Here is a 17,436-nt window from a genome sequence, read left to right on the forward strand (position 1 = left end):
TTACTGTCCCTTTAAGTGACCGTAACTTAAAGGGACGTTAAACAATTCCTGCTTTTGGGTAACAATTCGGTTTTGTCCCACGAAAAGGCCAAAAAACAAACTTTATAACCAAAATGCTGCAAACTTCCTACACCAGCTATTGATGTGCAGCATTTAAAGGTTACATAATTTGTTTGGCCTTTTTTGGGAATGTGGGACAAGCACAGTCTTAACACAAAAGAAACAGCTGTATCGTTTTAACCCTTTTGATGCTAAATACAAATATGTTTATTTGCTGCTCTTTTGCATGGATGTTTGAATTTTTGGTTTATGTCAATTTAATTTAAAGGGACAGTCAAGTCCAAAAAAACTTTCATGATTTAAATAGGGAATGCAATTTTAAACAGCTTTCTAATTTACTTTTATCACCAATTTTGCTTTGTTCTCTTGGTAATCTTAGTTGAAAGTTAAACCTAGAAGGTTCATATGCTAATTTCTTAGACCTTGAAGACTGCCTCTAATCTGAATGCATTTTGACCACTAGAGGGCATTAGTTCATTTGTTTCATATAGATAACATTGAGCTCATGCACATGAAGTTACCCTGGAGTGAGCACTGATTGGCTAAAATGCAAGTCTGTTAAAAGAACTGAAATAAGGGGGCAGTTTGCAGAAGCTTAGATACAAGGTAATCACAGAGGTAAAAAGTGTATTTCTATAACAGGGTTGGTTATGCAAAACTGGGGAATGGGTAATAAAGGGATTATTTTTATTTTTAACAGCAAAAATGCTGGTGTTGACTGTCCCTTTAAATGAAGGGTCAAATTCACAAGCTTAGATTATTTTTTGTATTTTTCACTCATATTTGGGAGTAGCTCAGGTTGATGTGTATACGTCACTAGACAAATTTATGTTAAACTACAGTTGTTTAGTCTGGATGAAAATAGTATCTTACTGGAATAGCAGAAACATGTTGCAAACAAAGGGCGATATTTATCAATCTGTGGACGCAGCTTGAAGTCCTTAGCTGCTCATACAAGCCTGCAAATTATAGATTAAGAAGCTATCGGCTAGATTATGAGTTGTGCGTTAAGGTAAAAAAGCAGCGTTAAGAGGTCCTAATGCTGCTTTTTTTATGCCCGCTGCTATTACGAGTCTTGCAGGTATAGGTGTACTGCACACTTCTTTGGCCTTACCGCAAAACGACTTACGTAAACTTTGTAAACTATTTTTTCTATGGGACTTCCATAGCGCCGGTATTACGAGTCTGTCCTGGGAGGCCAAAAAGTGAGCGGTACACCCTACCCCGTCGAGATTCCTAACATTTAAACATTTAAAAGTCAGTAGTTAAGAGTTTTATGGTACAACGCCGTAACATAAAACTCATAGCTAAAGTGCTAGAAAGTACACTAACACCCATAAACTACCTATTAACCCCTAAACCAAGGCCCTCCCGCATCGCAAAAACTAAAATAAAATAAAAATAACCCCTAATTTGCCGCTCCAGACACTGCCGCCACCTACATTATATTTATAAACCCCTAATCTGCTGCCCCCAACATTACCGACACCTACATTATATTTATTAACCCCTAATCTGTCGCCCCCAATGTTGCTGCAACCTACCTACACTTATTAACCCCTAATCTGCTGCCCCAACGACGCTGCCACTATAATAAACATATTAACCCCTAAACTGCCACACTCCTGCCTTGCAAACATTAGTTAAATATTATTAACCCCTAATCTGCCGTCCCTAACATCGCCGCCACCTACCTATATTTATTAACCCCTAATCTGCCGCCCCAACGTCGCCGCCACTATACTAAATGTATTAACCCCTAAACCTAAGTCTAACCCTAACCCTAACACCCCCTAACTTAAATATAATTAAAATAAATCTAACTAAAAATTATTATCATTACCTAAATAATTCCTATTTAAAACTAAATAATTACCTGTAAAATAAACCCTAAGCTAGCTACAATATAACTAATAGTTACATTGTAGCTATCTTAGGGTTTATTTTTATTTTACAGGCAAGTTTGTATTTATTTTAACTAGGTAGAATAGTTATTAAATAGTTATTAACTATTTAATAACTACCTAGCTAAAATAAATACAAAAGTCCCTGTAAAATAAAACCTAACCTAAGTTACAATAACACCTAACACTACACTATAATTAAATAAATTAACTAAATTAACAACAATTAAATAAATTAAATTAGCTAAAGTACAACCACCCCCCCACTAAATTACAGAAAATTATAAACAAATTACAAGATATATAGCTAATTACACCTAATCTAATAGCCCTATCAAAAAAAAAAGCCCCCCCAAAATAAAAAAAAAAACCCCTAGCCTAAACTAAACTATCAATAGCCCTTAAAAGGGCCTTTTGCGGGGCATTTCCCCACAGTAATCAGCTCTTTTACCTGTAAAAAAAATAAAAATACAAACAACCCCCCAACAGTAAAACCCACCACCCACACAAACACAAACAACTCCCCAAATAAAATACTATCTTAAAAACCTAAGCTTCCCATTGCCCTGAAAAGGGCTTTTGGATGGGCATTGCCCTTAAAAGGGCAGTTAGCTCTTTTGCGGCCCAAACCCTAATCTAAAAAATAAAACCCACCCAATACACCCTTAAAAAAACCTAACACTAAGCCCCTGAAGATCGACTTACAGTTCTCAAGACCGGAAATCCATCCTCAAGGAAGCGGCAGAAGTCTTCATCTAACCGGGCCGAAGTCCTCAACGAAGCCGGGATAAGTCTTCATCCAAGCCGGGCGAAGTGGTCCTCCAGACGGGCAGAAGTCTTCATCCAGACGGCATCTTCTATCTTCATCCATCCGGCACGGAGCGGCTCCATGTTCAAGACATCCGACGCAGAGCATCCTCTTCCTCCGACGACTACCTAACAAATGAAGGTTCCTTTAAGTGACATCATCCAAGATGGCGTTCCTTAAATTCCGATTGGCTGATAGAATTCTATCAGCCAATCAGAATTAAGGCAGAAAAAAATCCTATTGGCTGATGCAATCAGCCAATAGGATTGAAGTGAAGATAGAAGATGCCGTCTGGATGAAGACTTCTGCCCGTCTGGAGGACCACTTCGCCCGGCTTGGATGAAGACTTCTCCTGGCTTTGTTGAGGACTTCGGCCTGGTTGGATGAAGACTTCTGCCGTTTCCTTGAGGATGGATGTCCAGTCTTCAGCACTGTTAATCTTTAGGGGGTTAGTGTTATTTTTTTTAAGGGTGTATTGGGTGGGTTTTATTTTTAGGTTAGGGTTTGGGCCGCAAAAGCGCTAACTGCCGTTTTAAGGGCAATGCCCATCCAAATGCCCTTTTCAGGGCAATGGTTAGCTTAGGTTTTTTTAGATAGTATTTTATTTGGGGGGTTGGTTGTGTGGGTGGTGAGTTTTACTGTTGGGGGGGTTGTTTGTATTTTTTTTACAGGTAAAAGAGCTGATTACTTTGGGGCAATGCCCCGCAAAAGGCCCTTTTAAGGGCTATTGGTAGTTTAGTTTATGCTAGGTTTTTTTTTTTTTTTTTGGGGGGGGGGTTATTTTGATAGGGCTCTTAGATTAGGTGTAATAAGTTTAAATATCTTGTAATTTGTTTATTATTTTCTGTAATTTAGTGTTTGTTTGTTTTTTACTTTAGCTAATTTAATTTAATTTATTTTATTGTTGTTAATTTAGTTAATTTATTTAATTATAGTGTAGTGTTAGGTGTTATTGTAACTTAGTATATAAATAGTTAATAGGTCTTCCTGCGCTAAGGCCAGAGAACTAGCTGTGACTCTAGCTAAACCTGTAAGGGTGGTCAGAAAAAAATATATTGATAGCTAAGTTTAAAAAATCAGTTTATTACTAGTACAATTGTGTTTGGGCAGATAAATAAAAATAATTATAATTGAAAATGCATATAAACACTGTACACAAATATTTCACATGTAAAGACAGGGGTAATATATGAAGATGTTAGTATATAGAGTGAGTTAATATTGGAATAACAGAAAGATAAAAAAAAAAAAAGTTTAAAACAGAATTAATAAAGAATTAATAAAAGCACATATTAATTGAAACAGACTCAAAAGAATTAAAACAGATAATTGAAGCAAGTAGTTGCAGCTGCACAGAAAGCACACTAAGCTGATAAAATATAAGCAAACAATGAAGTTAAAAAACTTATGCCCTAAAAGCTGTTATTTAAAACAACCTTATTTCAAACAGATGTAGCTACGGTAAAAAGCAGGCACAATATGATAAAAACCAGGCACAATATTTTTGCACAAGCAGTTTTGTATATTTGCAAAAGCAGTAGCAGGCAAAAGCTTATAGAGCTAGTAGAAATTATTTATGTCCACTTTGTATATCCTTTTTTGCAAGTGCAATCACTGTTAGTCTTAAAAATGCTCTTACAGAGAGAACTTATTGCGGTTGCTCAAAGATATGTGAGAGGCACTCTGTCCCAGTATACTGATATTGAAAAGTACAAAAAAATTGATATTTATGATAAGCAAAGTACTGATCCGGACTTACAGTTTCCAAACGACTTGGGCTATTCGATATAGCTGGACGCCTAACCTGGCAAACACTGTAAGCTTTTCCGGCTGTGTTTTCTTTTAAAATAAATGCAGGTAGGTTATCTGAATCGTATCAGATTGTAGTTGGTAATTCCAGGTTACCTTAAGACTCCACGATATAGCTTAGACGCCTTGCCTGGCGTGCATTGAGATAGTTTCCGTCCTATTCCTTCTCATAGGGAAACACAGCTGATGGTCTGACGTCACAGACTACGGTAGCTTAGATGGGCCAAAAAGAAGCAATGCGTTTCGGTTATCACCTTTCTCAAGCTTCTAATTCGGCACTTGGCTGCAGGGCTCCTTAAATAGCGGAGAGAAGAGTCTAATTGAAAGATAGACACTTTCATGTCTCATACACTTAAGATCATTAGATCCTGCTTTATAAATTTGCAAATTATCCTAAGTAGTGCATTGATGGTAGTATGTAAAAGAAAAATGTAAATGTTCAATTTCAAATACAAAACAAATATTAGTTTCATGTTTCAAAAAAGGTTACCCTTTTCATATTCTATTCCGTAGCAATTTGGTGCAAAAATGAAAAGAGTAAAAAAGTAGAAAAGAAAGAAAGACATTAGAGAGGATTATATTAAAGTGATGGTAAACTCTCCCCTTTTTAAAATCAGATCTGGAATGTAAGCACTATTTTAGATGGAGTTTTATTCATCATCTGCAATGAAGATGCGCTATAACTTAGTTATTAATATAGATATGAAATTCAAATACCCCACGTTACACCACCCACTTCAAAAGTCAATTTTCCTGTCAGCTAAATGATTGAATTACTCTCCAATCAATGCTCTAGCTACAACAAAAGTGCCATATGGGGAGAGCGCTGATTGGACAACAATTCAATCTGTTTGCTCACAGAAAATTTTACTTTTGAAGTGGGCGGAGGAGCATGCAGTATTTGAATTTCATATCTATATTAAAAAGCATGTTATACTGCATCTTCTTTACAGCTAATGAATTAAACTCCATCTAAAATAGCGCTTACATTCCAGATCTGATTTTAAAAAGGGGAGAGTTTACCATCACTTTAAATATGTGATTTGTTTGTCAATACATACAGGTCAAGAAACAAGACAACAGGTAAGACGAAAGATAAGACAAAAGATATTGCTCCTTGTGTAGCAGACTGCTACATTTCTTTGCAAACTAGACATCCAATAGGTTCTTAAATACATATATAACTAAAGAAAATCTGTTCTGAGTGTAAAACGTTTTCTTAACACATTCACTGTAGAATCACTTAAAGTCACTAAAAACACTAGAAACCAATTCAGACACAATATGTGGCTGAATATCCAAAGTATGTGTATTACAGAATTAGTGTTATAAATATTTTTTTTTCTCTTATGTATTTGATAATGCATATATAAAAAAATGTTTATAAAAAAATGTATATAAAAAATGCATATAATAAAGGTTTTTACAGAAGTTTTCACATATAAAATGGTATATAAAAATTGTATGCAAAAAATCTTTTTATATATAAAAAAATTCTTTATAAAAAATTGATCATGTGGAATGTAACTTTAACCTAGAATCCTATATAGAACCCTTTATGGAACCCTAGACGTCCATTAGAAGACCCAAAAAACTTCCCATACGGCTTCTTGTATGTGTTACAAAATTATTCATGTAAGAAACTACCTAGATCAAATTCTAAATTCATACCTTTAGGGGTTAAGGTGTCTAGATTAAAGATCCATTTCGCCTCAGTTCTTAAGAGAGCATTTGCAGGATTACCCCCTCTCCAGTTTTTTTGTAATTTATCAATAATAGTGTAGCTGAATTTTTTTAGATTGCCATTATTGCATTTTTTTAAATGTCTGGGTACTGGGAGCTCTCTATTTCTTTCTTCGTCCATGTGCTCGATTGATGAGATATGTTCCCTAATACGGTCACAGGCTGATCTCTCTGACTCTCCCAGGTACTGTGCCCCACAGCTACATTCTAAAATATATATTATGTGTTTATCAGTACATCTATAGGTTCCCTTTATGTGATATTCCTTCCCTGTTGTTGATGATCTAAAAGATTTCTTCTTGGTGGCATACTTACAGGCTTTGCACGTAAGGCAGGGAAAGAAGCCTTGCACATGACTACCCCATAGGTTTTTTTGTTTCTTTATATTATGTTTCTTTTTTAGGTCTGTGGGTACTAATATATTTTTTAGATTTCTTGATTTTTTGTATACTATTCTTGGATGTTCAGGTAGAATAGGACCCAAAATCACATCTTTTTTTATATAATTGGCCAGTATTTTCTCATAATTTTTTCTATAATTCCTTTGTTGCAGTTATATTGTGTTACAAATGGAAGAAACATTTCGCCGCATATGCTCTTATCTTGCGGCTTTTTTTGTTTACTTAACAAAAGTTCTCTTGACTTATTCTGACAAATCATTCTATCAGCTTCAATTCTTTCTTTTTTGTATCCCCTTTCTTCAAATTCTTTTGTTAAAATTCTTGACTGTATAAAATAATCCTCATCATTGTTGCAGTTCTTTCTAATTCTGGTAAATTGACTTTTTGGGATATTAGTTTTCCATCTTTCCAGATGGCAGCTGGATGCGTGTATATAATTGTTTGCATCCACTGGTTTGAAGTATGTTTTGGTCAAGATCTTATTATTATTTTCTATTCTAATATCTAAGTCTAAGAATTGTATATTTGAAGTGCTGCTAGTATAGGTGAAAGTTAGGTTATTCTCGTTGTTGTTCATACGGGATATAAACCAATCTAAATCTTCTTTACTGCCTTTCCACACTATCAGGATATCATCAATATACCTTTTGTAGAGAACCAGGTTTGCTCCCAGATCTACAGAGTCCAGGAAAATGTGTTCCCAGAGACCCATAAATAAATCTGCATAACTGGGAGCAAACCTGGTTCCCATTTCCGTACCACATAGCTGAACGTAAAAGCTATCGTTAAAAACAAAAAAAATTATGGTTAAGAATACATTTAATACTATCTATGATAAATTCTTTTAAATAAAAACTAACCGCTTCCAAACCTTTTTGGTGTTCTATACAGGTGTACAAGGCTGATACATCAGATGTAGCCAAGATATACTCACTTTCCCATTCTAAATTGTTTAAAATATTGAGGACTTCCGTAGAGTCTTTTAAATAAGAGGGGAGGGTGACTACATACTTCTGAAATTATTGATCTATGTATTTCGATAGGTTGGCTGATATTGAGCCAATACCTGATATTATTGGGCGGCCTGGAGGGGAGGAAAGACATTTATGAATTTTGGGTAGGCAGTAAAACAATGGAATCTTAGGGAATTTAATAGATAAAAATTGAAATTCTTTATCATTTAGTATACCTAGATCATATGCTCTAGAGAGATGATCATCTAATTCCTTTTTATAAATCACAGTGGGATCTTTTTTAAGTAGTTTATATGTGTTAGTGTCTTTCAATAAAAGATATGCCATATCTAAATATTTTTCTCTCTCTAATATAACAATTCCCCCGCCCTTATCTGCGGGTTTTACAATGATGTCTTTACTTCTTTCTAGTTCCTTTATTGCTTCAAATTGTTTCCTGTTTATATTTGGGCAAATGTTATTTAATTTCTTTTCATCTAGATTTCTAATATCATCTAGAACCATTTTTTCAAAGGTCTCTATAGCTCCTCCTTTAATAAATTTCCGGTAGAAAGTAGATTTCTGCCTTAAATCAGTGTGTTTGAATTTGTCATCTTCCGAGTTGTGGTTTATAGATAGGTCTCTTTGTGATGTCTCTAGAGATGTCTTCAGGAACCATTTTTTAACTGTTAGATTTTTTATATACTTGTGTATATCTATAAAAGTATTGAATTTATTTAACCTTTGTGTAGGGGCAAATGACAGTCCTTTATTTAGTATTCTTATTTGATTTGAGAAAATACTGATTAATTATATAAAAATATGTGATTTTGGGTCCTATTCTACCTGAACATACAAGAATAGTATACAAAAAATCAAGAAATCTAAAAAAATATATTAGTACCCACAGACCTAAAAAAAAGAAACATAATATAAAGAAAAAAAAAAAAAACCTATGGGGTAGTCATGTGCAAGGCTTCTTTCCCTGCCTTACGTGCAAAGCCTGTAAGTATGCCACCAAGAAGAAATCTTTTAGATCATCAACAACAGGGAAGGAATATCACATAAAGGGAACCTATAGATGTACTGATAAACACATAATATATCTTTTAGAATGTAGCTGTGGGGCACAGTACGTGGGAGAGTCAGAGAGATCAGCCTGTGACCGTATTAGGGAACATATCTCATCAATCGAGCACATGAACAAAGAGAGAAATAGAGAGCTCCCAGTACCCAGACATTTCAAAAAATGCAATAATGGCAATCTAAAAAAATTCATCTACACTATTATTGATAAATTGCAAAAAAACTGGAGAGGGGGTAATCCTACAAATGCTCTCTTAAGAACTGAGGTGAAATGGATCTTTAATCTAGACACCTTAACCCCTAAAGGTATGAATTTAGAATTTGATCTAGGTAGTTTCTTACATGAATAATTTTGTAACATATACAAGAAGCCATATGGGAAGTTTTTTTGGGTCCTCTGATGGACGTCTAGGGTTCCATAAAGGGTTCTATATAGGATTCTAGGTTAATGTTACATCAACAAAATATTTAAAATAAACTTCCACATGATCAATTTTTTATAAAGAATTTTTTATATATAAAAAGACTTTTTGCATACAATTTTTTATATACTATTTTATATGTGAAAACTTCTGTAAAAAACTTTTTTATATGCATTTTTTATATACATTTTTTTATAATTTTTTTATATATGCATTATCAAATACATAAGAGAAAAAAATATTTATAACACTAATTCTATAATACACATACTTTGGATATTCAGCCACATATTGTGTCTGAATTGGTTTCTAGTGTTTTTAGTGACTTTTAGTGATTCTACAGTGAATGTGTTAAGAAAACGTTTTACACTCAGAACATATTTTCTTTAGTTATATATGTATTTAAGAACCTATTGGATGTCTAGTTTCTTGACCTGTATGTATTGACAAACTAATCACATATTTAATATAATCCCCTCTAATGTCTTTCTTTCTTTTCTACTTTTTTACTCTTTTCATTTTTGCACCAAATTGCTACGGAATAGAATATGAAAAGGGTAACCTCTTTTGAAACATGAAACTAATAATTTTTTTGTATTTGAAATTGAACATTTATATTTTTCTTTTACATACTACCACCAATGCACTACTTAGGATAATTTGCAAATGTATAAAGCAGGATCTAATGATCTTAAGTGTATGAGACATGAAAGTGTCTATCTTTCAATTAGACTCTTCTCTCCGCTATTTAAGGAGCCCTGCAGCCAAGTGCCAAATTAGAAGCTTGAGAAAGGTGATAACCGAAACGCGTTGCTTCTTTTTGGCCCATCTAGGCCACCGTAGTCTGTGACGTCAGACCATCAGCTGTGTTTCCCTATGAGAAGGAATAGGACGGAAACGATCTCAACGCACGCCAGGCAAGGCGTCTAAGCTATATTGTGGAGACTTAAGGTAACCTGGAATTACCAACTACAATCTGATACGATTCAGATAACCTACCTGCATTTATTTTAAAAGAAAACACAGCCGGAAAAGCTTACAGTGTTTGCCAGGTTAGGCGTCCAGCTATATCGCATAACCCAAGTTGTTTGGAAACTGTAAGTCCGGATCAGTACTTTGCTTATCATAAATATCAAATTTTTTTGTACTTTTCAATATCAGTATACTGGGACAGAGTGCCTCTCACATATCTTTGAGCAACCGCAATAAGTTCTCTCTGTAAGAGCATTTTTAAGACTAACAGTGATTGCACTTGCAAAAAAGGATATACAAAGTGGATATAAATCATTTCTACTAGCTCTATAACGCTTTTGCCTGCTACTGCTTTTGCAAATATACAAAACTGCTACTTGTGCAAAATATTGTGCCTGCTTTTTATCATATTGTGCCTGCTTTTTACCGTAGCTACATCTGTTTGAAATAAGGTTGTTTTAAATAACAGCTTTTAGGGCATAAGTTTTTTAACTTCATTGTTTGCTTATATTTTATCAGCTTAGTGTGCTTTCTGTGCAGCTGCAACTGCTTCCTTCAATTATCTGTTTTAATTATTTTGAGTCTGTTTCAATTAATATGTGCTTTTATTAATTCTTTATTAATTCTGTTTTAAACTTTTTTTTATCTTTCTGTTATTCCAATTTTAACTCACTCTATATACTAACATCTTCATATATTACCCCTGTCTTTACATGTGAACTATTTGTGTACAGTGTTTATATGCATTTTCAATTATAATTATTTTTATTTATCTGCCCAAACACAATTGTACTAGTAATAAACTGATTGTTTAATCTTAGCTATCAATATATTTTTTTCTGACCACCCTTACAGATTTAGCTAGAGTCACAGCTAGTTCTCTGGTCTTAGCGCAGGAAGACCTATTAACTATTTATATACTATTTTCTCAATATTCTTCTGGGGAATATTGTCATCGTCCTGTTTTCTGTGGGTCTGGGATTTCCCCCTCTGATTTTAGCGCTCTCTCATTTCTCTTTTAATTTGTTATTGTAACTTAGGTTAGGTTTTATTTTACAGGTACTTTTGTGTTTATTTTAGCTAGGTAGTTAATAAATAGTTAATAACTATTTAATAACTATTCTTCCTAGTTAAAATAAATACAAACTTGCCTGTAAAATAAAAATAAACCCTAAGCTAGCTACAATGTAACTATTAGTTATATTGTAGCTAGCTTAGGGTTTATTTTATAGGTAAGTATTTAGTTTTAAATAGGAATAATTTAGTTAATGATAGTAATTTTTAGTTAGATTTATTTTAATTATATTTAAGTTAGGGGTTGTTAGGGTTAGGCTTAGACTTAGGTTTAGGGGTTAATACATTTAGTATAGTGGCGGCGACGTTGGGGGCGGCAGATTAGGGGTTAATAAATGTAGGTAGGTGGCGGCGATGTTAGGGACGGCTGATTAGGGGTTAATAATATTTAACCAATGCTTGTGAGGCGGGAGTGTGGGCAGCAGATTAGGGGTTAATAAGTGTAGGTAGGTTGCAGCAACATTGGAGCGGCAGATTAGGGGTTAATAAATATAATGTAGGTGTCGGCAATGTTGGGGGCAGTAGATTAGGGGTTCATAAGTATTATAAGTATTCATAAGTATTATGTAGGTGGGGGCGGTGTCCGGAGCGGCAGATTAGGGGTTACTAAGAATAATGTAGGTGGCGGCGATGTCGGGGGCGGCAGATTAGGGGTTAATAAGTGTAAGATTACGGGTGTTTAGACTCTGGGTTCATGTTAGGGTGTTAGGTGTAGACATAAATTTTATTTCCCCATAGGAATCAAAGGGGCTGCATTTCTGAGTTTTACGCTGTTTTTTTGCAAGTGTTAGACTTTTTCTCAGCCGGCACTCCCCGTTGATTCCTATGGGGAAATCGTGCACGAGCATGTACGACCAGCTCACCGCTGACTTAAGCAGCGCTGGTATTGGAGTGCGTTAAGGAGCAAAATTTTGCTCAACACTCACTTCTTGCCTTTTAACGCTGGGTTTGTAAAAACCTGTAATACCAGCGCTGCATGTAAGTGAGTGGTGAGAGAAAACTGCTCGTTAGCACCACATAGCATCTAACGCAAAACTCGTAAACTGGCCGTATGGTTGTAAGAAAATAGCTTCCTAAACTCTCCGCTACCGCCAATATGACTTAAACCCACCTGGGCTGATCCCCCCATGATTGACAAGTCCTGCTCACACACAATTGGTTGCACAGTAGCAGGAGGTGGGGTTGGGCAAGCATTTGCTTGTGCCGTATTTAATGAGGGCAGTGTATGATGCTCACTCACTCTAAACTTGGGTGGACAGGTTACCTAGCTAGGAGCTGCGTCCATCTTAAGGGGACATAAACCCAACATTATTCTTTTCATGATTCAGATCGAACATACAATTTTAAACAACTTTCTAATTTATTTATATTATCACATTTTCTTCATTTTCTTGTAATGCTTTGTTGAAAAGCAGGTCAGTAAGTTTAGCAGTTTTTCAAAAATGTTATACACTAGCAAGAGCACTAGATGGCAGCACTATTTCCTGTTATGTAGTACTCCGGACAGTGCACACTACCTATCTAGATTTCTCTTCAACAAAGAATAACATAAGAACAAAGCTAATTTGATAATAGATGTAAACTGAAAACATTTTTAAAATTGTATTCTCTGGGGCCGATTTATCATAGCCAGAATCGGCACCAATGCAACTGTTTCTGCACGGGCCTTCAGGCTTGCCGGAAACAGGAATTAAGAAGCAGCGATCTTAAGACCGCTGCTCCTTAACTCATACTCCTCCTCTGAGGCTGCGGTTTGCAATCCGCCCGATCGTATATGATTGAGTTGATTGACACCCCCTGCTAGCTGCCGATTGGCCGCAAATATGCAGGGGGCTGCATTGCACAAGCAGTTCACCAGAACTGCTTGTGCAATGTTAAATGCCAACAGCGCATGCTGTCGACATTTATCGATGTGCGGCGGACATGATAAGCTACAACGGATCATGTCCGCCAGACATTGATAAATTGGCCCCTCTATGTGAATCATGAATTAATTTTTTGGGGTTTCATGTCCCTTTAATAAATGTCTGCAAAAATCTATATTGCCATTCGGTATGTTTTCATTGTTTCAACTACAGTCACAATAACATATTACGTTGCCAGGCTGTTAGAAGAACTGTGCAAAGTGGTTTGTCCAGGTTTTCCCAGGAATTTATTATTATTTTTTTCATGGCCATTAAAATAATCAGATAATGTTGTTTTTGTAATATTTTGTGCTGTTAAAACCCTTCACAGACTTGAGTCTTCCCCATACTAAATACATCAAAAAAAGACTTTTCAAACCATTTCACTTTCTCTATATCAACACCCTTTAGAAAAACCTATATAGAAAAACATACTGACTCAAACCTTATTTCTCAACATTATAGACCTCGCAAAAATCCTATTTTTATGTTGGATTTGGTGCTCGATACGTCAGGTGCTCATTTCAGCACCCCTCCTGAGAACTTCAAAACATCCGTTATAACTCTGTTTGACAAAGGGATCCTAGCAACGCACAGTGTGCCCCAGCTGGAGAAAGTGAGTACTGCACAGAGGGATTTTACTTCAATATTTGTCATTCAAAGCAGCTTGATGAAAGTTAAGAATGATTTTATATTTTTATTTATATCTTCTGTAGTGTGTGGCAGGGCTCGACAAACCCAGGAACCAGGAAGCCACTGACTTCTAGAATTTTACCCCTGGCTCCTAACTCTGTTGACAACTTTGTTTAAAATTTAAGAGCCAGAAAGAATATTAAGGAGTCAGTCATACTTTTAGGAGACAGACAGTGGTATTTGTATATAGAAATATGGAGCATAACCCAAAAATCTAGGAACCAGTGGCTAACTGTCTCCTAACTTTAAGGGTTAGTCTCTATATTTTTATTACTAAGTATTAAGTATTACTAACTCCGAAATATTCTTTTTGGCTCCTAAATAAAAATAAAATTGCCGACCCCTGGCACAACATTGAAAGTATTCTCCTTTCTGTAGGGGATAGGTTTTCTATGCATTTTCCCTCTGTGCCTCTATTTTATTGTTTTTTTAATTTTGCAGTATAATTGTTTGTTTTTATCTTGTTGTATTAACCCTGGCAGAGTCTAGAGCAGTGATGGCAAACCCTGGCAATTCAATTGTTTCAGAACTACATTTCCCATGATGCTTAGATACTCTGAAGTCCAGTCGAGCATCATGGGAAATGTAGTTCTGAAGCATCTGGATGGTCATAGATTGCCATCACTGGTGTGTAATATATTGCAAGGGAATTTTGCTTCTGTAAAGAAATTAAAAGATCTAAGTCTTGCAAACCATTTGGGAAGTATCTAGCTTTTAATTAACACAACAGCCAACAATTTGATTTGTGTTTCAAAAAGTATTTATATAAAAAAATAATTCCTGTTTATCTATTTAAACATAAATACCCCAGTGCTAAATAAAGACTGTTTTGTATTCTTGCAGTCATATCCCTGTTCTTCATTGTAAATGTGGGAGTTGCCCTAAACATCCTATGAGCATGCATATTACAGTATCAGTTGTACACAAGCATGCATTTCCTCCTAGCTTCATTATAAATTAAAACATCTTTTACTCATCCTGCGTTAATGTAATAACATATGTAGCATGTATAATGACCGTTATTTCATATATTTGCTATATACATTTTGCCTTTAATGGGACAGTCTACACCTTTGTTATCTTAAAGTCTTACCTTAGATTAAGCTTCAAATAGCACCCTGCACCTTTTTTTTTTTTTTTTTTAATAATAATTTTTATTGAGGTTTTCAAAACATACAACGGTAGGTAAAATTTTGGAAACATAAATATATATACGACATGTTACTTTAGAACAATATGTAGGGCTACATGTCCATCTTAGTTTGAACTGAAAACAATCATGGCCCTATTACACAAACAAGGGTATAGCCATTTTTCAGTGTCCAAACCAACACATCGGTATTACAAGTCATACCGTCGAAACACATCGTAACAGGAGGAAAAGAAAAAACCCTAAACAAAAACAAAAACAAAAAAGAAAAACAAAAACAAAGAGCAAAAAGAAAAAGGCATTCATTAACATCACTGTCTTGATATATATAATCATACAATTGTCTCAAGTATTTGCCGTAGAGTAAACCAAAGTTATGAAATTTATATAAAGCAGAGTAAGAAGAAATAGAAGGGGAAAATGCGATAGAAGGGGATAGAGGAGGATGATATATATTGGGAGAGGGTGAGAACCAAGGGTGATAGGAAGAAAAGGACTCCTTACTGGAACCATCTATTGTGTGTGAGTCATTTATCTGTAGTACCTAAGAAAGAGTCCCAATAAAATTTGATTTCATAAAATCTAGTCAGAGTTCCCCGTCTATAATAGACATATTCCTCGTGGGACAGCAAGGTAGTTGTGTTTTGTATCCAGTCATTCCTAGAGGGGATCCGAGAAGACTTCCAATTTCTAGCTATCAAATTCCTGGCGCTATTAAGTCCTATCAACAATAGGTTCCATCGAATTTTGCAAATGTTTTTTGGTTTATAATTTAGAATTGCAGTCAAAGGGGACAGTACAAAAGCGTCTCCTAATATTGTTTGAAAGTCCTTCTCAATCTGTGTCCAAAGTGGTCTAAGCCTGTCACATTGCCACCATATGTGAGACATGTTGCCTTTCATGCCACATCCCCTCCAACATCTGTCGTCTGCGCTAGGGTAAATATGTTTTAAACGATTAGGGGTCATGTACCATCTAGACAGTATTTTGTGGTTCAATTCTAGTGTCTTTGGTGAAGCTGATGACTTATGTGTATTATGGAATATGTTCTCCCAATCTTCCTCTGAAATGGAAATCTCCAGTTCTCTCTGCCAACTTAAAGTGTAAGGTGGAAGTGCCTTAGTTATGGTGTCCTCTAGTAGCTGCTTGGTTAAAGATAAAGTTCCTGACATAGGTACCTCCAATAAGCATAATTTTTCAAATCTTGTAGGGGGTCTAAGTAATTCTGACTTGTGTTTAGAATTGTGAACTAAATGGCGCAATTGCTCATGTTTTAGCCATGAAGAGTAGTTTCCACCCGCTATCTCCCCCATTTCATGTCTATGTCTCAATCTACCGTTAATGGTCAATTTAACGAACGGGATCGTATATCCCAGATCGCCTTGGGTATTTGTTTTAGGTTCTATTCCACCTAGAAATTCTGCGTTATATGATATAGGTGAAAGAGGCGATACCCCAGATGAAATGCCTATTTTAGAATCTCTTAAAGTATCCCAGCTGTCGAAAATATGTATATATAGTAAGGAGGTTCTAGCTAACTGTGGTCTTATGTGATGTGAAACCCAGCATAGAGCCCCTAACGATGTTGCTTGTAACAGATGGGAATCAATTGTGGGCCATGCTTTGTTTTCGATTTTACCGTGCCAATTTAAAACACGTTGGAGTGTCACAGCGTTGTACTATCTTTCTATGTTCGGCACCCCTATACCCCCTTTACCTAGAGGTCTGTGCATGGTAGCTTTGTTTATCCGTGGTCTAACCTTTCCCCAAATAAATGCATTTATTTCTGACTGTAGTTGCGATAAGAATGATTTATTAAGGTGTATAGGAACTGTTTGGAGTATGTATAAAATCTGTGGGAGCGTGGTCATTTTGACGGCCTGAATTCTACCCCACCAGGACAAAGGTTTGTCTTGCCAGAGCCGAAAATCATTTTTTAACCTATTTAGCAGAGGGATGTAGTTATGTTGAAAGAGCATGTTGGACTTTGGTGTTAGGTCAATACCCAAATATTTAATCTTACAATGTTGAAGTTTATACGGGCATAAGTCTTTCAACTTCTTAAATAGATCACTGGCCATATTAATATTGAGGATTTCGGACTTCTGAGGGTTTATTAGAAAATTAGACAGTTTACCGAATGTGACAAATTCAGCTAGTAGGTGTGGTAGGGATTTGTCCGGTGAAGTCATGGATATAAGGACATCGTCAGCATATAGTGTAAGCTTATATTCGTTTGGTCCGATTTTGAGTCCTTGGATGTTGTCATTTTTTCTGATGTGTGCTGCTAGAGTCTCTATAGACAGTGTGAACAGGAGTGGAGACAAGGGACACCCCTGTCTCGTACCGTTATGGATTTGGAAAGTATTAGAAAGAATACCGTTAACCCTAACCCTTGCTGAAGGGCTGTTGTAGACACTAATAATTCTCTCAACCATTTTGTGGCCAAAACCAAAT

At 35.6% G+C, this 17,436-nt stretch overlaps 1 protein-coding gene across 1 annotated transcript in view; it reads left to right on the forward strand.

The window, feature by feature from the left end:
* The window catches only part of DNAH1 (dynein axonemal heavy chain 1), a 691,978-nt gene that overhangs the window by 174,251 nt on the left and 500,291 nt on the right, over nucleotides 1-17,436 (forward strand). The window contains exon 13 of the mRNA XM_053721084.1: nucleotides 13,602-13,752. Coding sequence (XP_053577059.1) covers nucleotides 13,602-13,752 — 151 coding nt within the window. The remainder of the gene's footprint in view (nucleotides 1-13,601; nucleotides 13,753-17,436) is intronic.

The sequence above is a fragment of the Bombina bombina genome, chromosome 7 (assembly GCF_027579735.1).
Source record: "Bombina bombina isolate aBomBom1 chromosome 7, aBomBom1.pri, whole genome shotgun sequence".
NCBI classification, from domain to species: domain Eukaryota; kingdom Metazoa; phylum Chordata; class Amphibia; order Anura; family Bombinatoridae; genus Bombina; species Bombina bombina.